Source organism: Galeopterus variegatus, unplaced genomic scaffold, assembly GCF_000696425.1.
Source record: "Galeopterus variegatus unplaced genomic scaffold, G_variegatus-3.0.2 Scaffold531, whole genome shotgun sequence".
NCBI classification, from domain to species: domain Eukaryota; kingdom Metazoa; phylum Chordata; class Mammalia; order Dermoptera; family Cynocephalidae; genus Galeopterus; species Galeopterus variegatus.
Genome location: NW_007726642.1, coordinates 78354 through 85620, shown reverse-complemented (window position 1 = coordinate 85620; position 7267 = coordinate 78354). Strand labels below are relative to the sequence as shown.

At 41.7% G+C, this 7267-nt stretch overlaps 1 protein-coding gene across 1 annotated transcript in view; it reads left to right on the top strand.

Moving 5' to 3' along the window:
* The window catches only part of CDC14B (cell division cycle 14B), a 61179-nt gene that overhangs the window by 41605 nt on the left and 12307 nt on the right, over positions 1-7267 (top strand). Inside the window, exons 10-12 of the mRNA XM_008569805.1 lie at positions 513-651; positions 820-979; positions 1689-1786. Coding sequence (XP_008568027.1) covers positions 513-651; positions 820-979; positions 1689-1786 — 397 coding nt within the window. The remainder of the gene's footprint in view (positions 1-512; positions 652-819; positions 980-1688; positions 1787-7267) is intronic.

The following is a 7267-nucleotide window of genomic DNA, read 5'->3' as shown; positions in this document are numbered from 1 at the left end:
CAAATAAAGTAGAAAGCACAGGTGGATGTGTGAGGACGTGCAAGATTTCAGGCCCTTGCTCTCAGAAAGATTGTAGTGCCATTCCTACCCAGGGTGGGCAACACTGCGCTTACTGAGGGCCGTTGCTCAGAATGTCATTCTCAATCTTGGCTACACATGGAGTCATCTGAATTCTGGGGGTGACATCAGGCATCAGTATTTTTTTTCTTTTCTCCCTTGCTCTCAGAAAGATTGTAGTGCCATTCCTACCCAGGGTGGGCAACACTGCGCTTACTGAGGGCCGTTGCTCAGAATGTCATTCTCAATCTTGGCTACACATGGAGTCATCTAAATTCTGGGGGTGACATCAGGCATCAGTATTTTTAAAACTCTCCAGGTGAGAGCAGAATGTAACTAACCTCGAGAACCACTTTTGAAGGAAGCAGAAGTATGAGAAGCTTAAAAATTCTACCTGCCCAACAAAATTCTGGAGTACCTGACACCAGGTTTCATTGATTCTTTTCTTTTTCTAGCTGGCCTGGGTCGAACGGGCACTCTGATAGCTTGCTACATAATGAAGCACTACAGGATGACGGCCGCCGAGACCATCGCGTGGGTCAGGATCTGTAGACCTGGCTCCGTGATTGGGCCTCAGCAACAATTTTTGATGATGTAAGTAGACGGAAGGCTTTTGTAATTCCTCAGGGAACACGTGGGTATGGAAACTCATGGGACGAGGAATTTTCCTTAGCCTCCAGTAACAACAGGTAGTCTGGGAGGAAAACGTTGTTCATATATCTTTTTGGAAAGTTGCATTTTGATGTTCTTTAAATGCTCTAGGAAACAATCAAGCCTCTGGCTGGAAGGTGACTATTTTCGTCAAAAGTTAAGGGGGCAGGAGAATGGACAACACAGATCATCCTTCTCCAGACTCCTCTTGGGTGTCGATGACATTTCAATAAATGGGGTCAAGAATCAAGACAAGCAAGAATCTGAACCGGTAATTTGAACCATCCCCATGGTGGTGGTGGTATTGCTTTAAATGCTGTTGGGAACCTTTAGGGCATGGAGAAAATTGTAGATAAAAATAATAAAGCACATTTTGAGGGATTATTGTTATAGTTTTTTATATTTTAAACCCTCCCAGGAATTTTTTACTCAAAATAGTTAAAACAAGGTTGTATGTTTATAAAACTAGGGTTTTTTTGTTTTTTGTTATACTCACTAGGCACAGGTGGGGGGGAGGTCTGTGAAGTAAGCTGCTTAGCTGGGTCCAGCTTCTCCCCCACCCCTGCCACTGCCACCTTTCCCCATCTCCTGGCAGCTGATCTAGGAAACTAATAATTGTCAAATGGAGAACTTCTAAAGAACCAAGGGTTTAGGGGGGTAGCAGTACTAAATTAAGTGGTAGTAAGAAGATTGTGAAATTTATAAAACAATGTTTTCAAATTGAAAGCCCTTTATGCCTTTTCACTGTCAATATGTTTTATCAAGAGTGCTTTTGCGTTTTGTGTCTGTGAAACGCAACCTTGGTTTTCTTGAAACGTAACCTGTGGATTGATTTTGAAAGGAGAAGAGTAGGTTGGAGTTGAACAGAAATCCTGAAGCGTGCATGTGTGCATGGGTGTGGATAAGTAGCCGCTATGCTTTGCTGCATTGCTGAGTGCAGCTTCAATCATTATTAGCTCAGTGTTCTTTTACTTATACAGTACAGTGATGACGACGAAATCGGTGGAGTGACACAAGGTGATAGACTTCGGGCCCTGAAAAGCAGAAGACAATCAAAAGCAAACACTATTCCTCTCACGTGAGTCTAGTTTCCTTTCTTGTGGTAGATGATGTTTAACTTGTGTTGGGTCCTTCACGAGCATTTTTCCCTGTATATTTTTCTCCATAGTTGCATGCCCATCATACCATTTTGAAATGATAATGTAATTTAAAACCTAGGAAGCTCTCGGTTATCCTTTGTTTATCTGTGTCTTTTGTTGTAACCTCATAAGCCTTTATAGGTAGGGAAGCAATGTTAGGAATACTTTTTCTCCATGGATAAAAGAGAGAGAGTGGCAACAGATGTAAAGCCCAGAATAACAAACAGACTTGTCCATAGTTATTAAAACTATGAATTTCTTTAAATTCACTGCCATGTTACAGATCATTTGCTTTGATGTGGTAGAATTTAGCCAGTTGTGACATGATGGTTTAATGTCATTGTAGTGTTTTGGGGCAACAATGAAGTGGTCTAAACTATATTTTTGTATTTTTGGCTTAGGAAATTATTTTCAAGTTATAGGAGGTTTAGCATGAGAATAGGAAATATTATAGTTAGTGACTGTCTATATGTCCACATATACTTTCTTGTATATGCGTGTTAATTTGGATTCAACCTCCTGGAACATCCAGAATAGTTAGAAAAATATGTAGAAACAAAGTACATGGCCTTGCACTTTTTTCTATGCTATTCTTTAGTAGATGCTCCCACCTGTCGCTGGATTCTTTCCCTCTAGTAACCTCCCGTGTCATTGTAGGGCACCAAATTGCCAGCCTTCTGTTGGGGGCCAGTTGGCAGGGTAGACATAGTTCATTTTGTCCAGTAAGCATCTTGTAATATGTATGGAACTGTTGATATAATAAATCATTAATATTAGCAGAGAACAGGCTTTCTTTTCAATTAAAAGTGGTTCTTCACTGGTATATCCTCATAATCTGAAGTTCTAAAGTAGAATTACATATAAGGTGTGTGTCATCATGGGTTGCTCCTCTGGGAGATTCTTAAAAGACCTCAAAGCAAAAATCAAGTTTTCCAATATAAAGTGCCATGTAACTGTAGGGTGTTAATATTGATGAAAGGCATTTATTAAGCATTCTCTTTCAGCTTGCGGGTGCTTCAGTCAACTGGACTGCTGTAAGAATGAAACCTTTTGTATGATTTATTTAACTCCAAATGCCATTTTGTTTTTAATTTCATTAAAAGTCTTCATCTAAGGCTTTAATACTTCTTCTTATGTAGAAATGTTATAGTGCCTGCAGATAATCATCCTGCAACTGATTCTAGAAATACAGGAAGCAGACTGTGCCCTGGGCATGCTCCTCAGACTTCAGTGCCCATTGAGTCAACGGGAAGCTTGTAAAATATGGGTCGATCAGTGGGTCTGGGCTGGGGTCTGAGATTCTGCATTTCTAGCAAGCTTTCCATTGTTGCAGCTACTGCTGGTCCGGGGATCGCACTTTGAATCTCAAGCCCTAGAAAATTGATGCTTTGGTGGGTTGCTTTTAGCTGTGCCCAAGTTTTTTGTTTTGTTTTTAAGACTCTGCATCATTAGTTTATTTCTCAATATTGTGTTGCTTTCTGTACACAAGTCATGCTGAGAGTCAGAGGAAACAAATTTTGCCTAGTCAAAAATTCTTGTTAAATAGGGCTTAAGGGAAAATTTCTTTAGTCACCCTCTGAGCCTGCTACCCTCGTAAATAGGTTTTCTAAAGAGTTCAAATCACTTGTTGCTCTTTTCCAGAAAAGTTGAGACTATAAAATTCTCTTTCATAGCTGATAGGTTTGTGGTAATATAAAAAAAGAGTAGTGAAGATTAAAATTGTAAGTATCATTGATACCAGAGGTGACCCTAGGTGGCATTCTGTTCCCTGGGTTATGTGAGGAGTCGGCTGTGTGAAAGGAGCCAGCAGATATTGAGGAGACTTCTGTGCTAGCCTCTCTCCAGGTTTCTAGTAACACACCTCCCTTACCCTCTAAAGGGAAAAAGGGCACACTGACCTTGTGCACTGAAGTATTCCTGGCATTAAGTTAAAATCAAGTAAAATCAGTGGGAAAAGGCTTTTTAAAATTTTTTTTTTTAAAGGCAGCTGAGAACCCCATTTTGTAATTGTAACCCTAAAAACAATATAATAGCCCCAAACTGCCTGCCCCCATACACAACAAACTTTTAGGCCACACTTATAAAGAAGAAAGCAATAAAGAAGAAAGCAAAATGCTTAAGTTTTTCTAAGCTTTAATTATGCAGGGCATTTTAGACGAGTCTCACCAAGTCCCTTCCTTGTACTTCACAGCAGTGTGCTTTTCCCTCCTCTGCTTTTCAGACCGTCTTTGCAATTATTTGCAATTATTTGGAGCTCTTTTGGCCCTAGGAGAGGAGGTCAGTTGAAGATTTCCTTGCTTTCCCTCCCAAACCTTTGTTATTGCTTTAGAAATAAAAATCCCCTGAGAGAAAGCGGTCAAAGCAGCTTGTCCCTGATTGTGACTTGTCTGTTACTGTGGGCCAGTTACTTTGGTACTTAGCCATAAGAAACTACTTGCAAGAAGGCAAGTTAGTGAGAAATAGACAAGCACTGGTGATTCTTAGGAGAAAGTTACAGTGCATAAAATATTCCAATTACTGGTTTCTCTTTTATAAGTGGTCAGTATTTGGGGAGAGTTAAAGTTTTTAGAAATTGTAAAATAGCCATTTTCTTAGAGAGCCTGTCTGATTCCGACTACCTGGAAGACAGTAAATGGCGTTGCAGCACTGGGGAGAGTTAAAGTTTTTAGAAATTGTAAAATAGCCATTTTCTTAGAGAGCCTGTCTGATCCCGACTACCTGGAAGACAGTAAATCGCGTTGATGCACTGAGCCCTCAGGATCCAGAGGCAAGTGTCCTGTTCACACTAAATCAGCTTGGTAGGTTTACAGCATGAGCCGCCCGCCTTTTCTTTCTGCGTACTCAACATCTCTCCTACATTTGCTAGGGTTAACTTTTTGTTTATTTTGGGAGACGGCTTTTCATAACAGCTTTTATCACCAGTTTAAGTCACACTAAATCAGCTTGGTAGGTTTACAGCATGAGCCGCCCGCCTTTTCTTTCTGCGTACTCATCATCTCTCCTACATTTGCTAGGGTTAACTTTTTGTTTATTTTGGGAGACGGCTTTTCATAACAGCTTTTATCACCAGTTTAAGTCATACAGTTACTAAGTAGTTAGAAATTTCTGAAAGGGTATTGTTAAAAAACAAAAATAAAAAGCCCTTCTTACATAAGTAATGTCTAGTACGTCATTGGGCCACTGCTGTTCGAAAGACCCTGGCCAAGTAACTTCCAAACAAAACACTCAATCCACGGTTGCTTTCCAGCCCGCGGCTACGGAAGCTGAATGCTGGGCGCAGAACCTCTGAAAGGAGGGCACAATGGCGTCAGGCCAGGTCGGGGCCTGTGGCAATACTCAGAGCCAGCCAGACTCCAAACAGGGAGCCCAAGGGGTTTTCTTCTGGGACACTCTACTTGAATTACTGTTCAATTGGTCAACACAGTAGATATTCAAAAGAGAAGAACTATTAACACAATAAGGAGGTTGCTGCATTCTTTGGACTATATGTCATAATTACAGTTAGCAAATTCCCACAGTCTTAACAGGGCTTTTTAGGGGTAAACGAAATGATACATGAAGAGTGGAGCTGCATCCTACATGGAAATAAGGTAAAAATGGGGCTATAATTAGCCTGGAAAGTCCTTTAAGTCCCTCTTAACAGTGCAGTAGAGATGGGTACGTGTTTATCAATGGAAAAGAATTCTTATGCTGTGAACTTCACCAGAGGAACAATAATGCAGACGTCTGCACACTCAGATCGTCCTGCCTTTGCGGTCGGTGACAGTTGCATTAGTAACTGCAGATGAAGGCTGGGGCGGATAGAGAGCTCTGTAGTGTTCCTAAGCCATTTATTCCATTCCACTTAAATATTAAACCCCTGTAACCTGAATATGTATCAGTAGACTTTTTTATGGGAAGATTAAATATGTATTAGTAGGTTTTTTATGGGAATATATATTAGGTTTTTTATGGGAAGATTAAATTAGATGGTATAAGTATAATTTGTGGGATGAGGTTAGGTTTTATCTTAGGTTCACCTTTTAATCTAATCCCTTTTCACCATGTTGGGCACCTGGCACATAGCTCTTAATTATAACAATGATGAGGTCAACAATAAAGGTGACATAGTAGCCCACATCAGTATGTCCAACTGGACCAGCCCAGTACTACTCACACAGCAGATGCTCAAAAGAGCCTTCCGTGATTAGTCACAGATGTGTCCAGGTGACCACCTGGAAGTGCAGTGGTTGAAAAGGTGCGCTCTTCCAAATGTAGGGTTGCCTTCCTCGCTGCCAGAACCCAGAGCAGTGGATTAAGAAACACCAAGCGGAAAGCCACGTGGACCGCACAAAGGAGAGAGAGTAGGGGAAACAGCCGAGGAAGCGCGGTGTGAGTGCACAGAGACGCGTGCTCGCTCTGTGTTGCTGCGCTGAGTGTGCCACTGTGATCCACGTCGTCAGCATGTGCATCCACCTGAATCCCTGGAGCACACAGGGATTTAGTTATGACTCCGTTGAAATGAGATGAATTCTGCTGTGCTGTGTTCATGTATAATTTACCATTGTGCCTCCTGTGATCTTGTTAATTAGTCTAGGGTTGGGTTTTTTTTTCCTCTGTGGTTTGGGTTAGTTTTCTGTGTGTGCGTATCTTGTGCTTTTTGAAGAAACTCAGTCGTTTAGCTATGACCCATTTCAGTATCATATAGTTAAATTAATATGGGGCAGTTATCCAACTAGAGATTGAGTGTAACCTTTTGTTCCTAAATATCAAACCTGTTTAAACTGAAGACATCATTTTTCCCCAGCGTAAGACAGCAAAACTCCATCCTTGTTTCCTGCCCCTTTGCCTCCCAGTTGCTGTTCTGGGCCCATTGGGTGTCTTAAATTCACGTATGGTTTTATTTATTTATTTATTGCATTATTAATTTTGGCTTTCCAATTTGAACACCTGTTCTTTCCCCTCCACCCTTTCCAGATGCCCCCTAGCTGTGCTGACCTCTGCCCTGTGTAGTGTTGTCATCTGGTGGATTGTTTGTGACTACATCCTTCCCATCCTGCTGTTCTGTCTCGATGGTTTCAGAACACAGTAGGCATCAGGACCCTTTGACAGGTAGCTGCTGTGTAAGTGTCCCATTCTATTTCTCTGCTGCCACTCACCTTGGGTGCCCAGTGTGATTCCCGCGATGCATGTTTTTCTCCTTGTCAGCACTGCCAGCTTTGTTGGTTTGCCTATTTGCAAAGGTTCTTTTTTCTTTTCTTTTCTTTTTTTTTATTTTTTATTTTTTGTCTTTTTCCGTGTCCGGCAACGGATCGCAACCCTCAGTGTTGCCCCCGTACCGGACCGGGACCGGCAATGGGATCGCAACCCTCGGTGTTGCTCCCGCGCCTCGCTCAGCCAGTGAGCGGGAACCGGTCCGTATGTGGGATCCGAACCCTCGG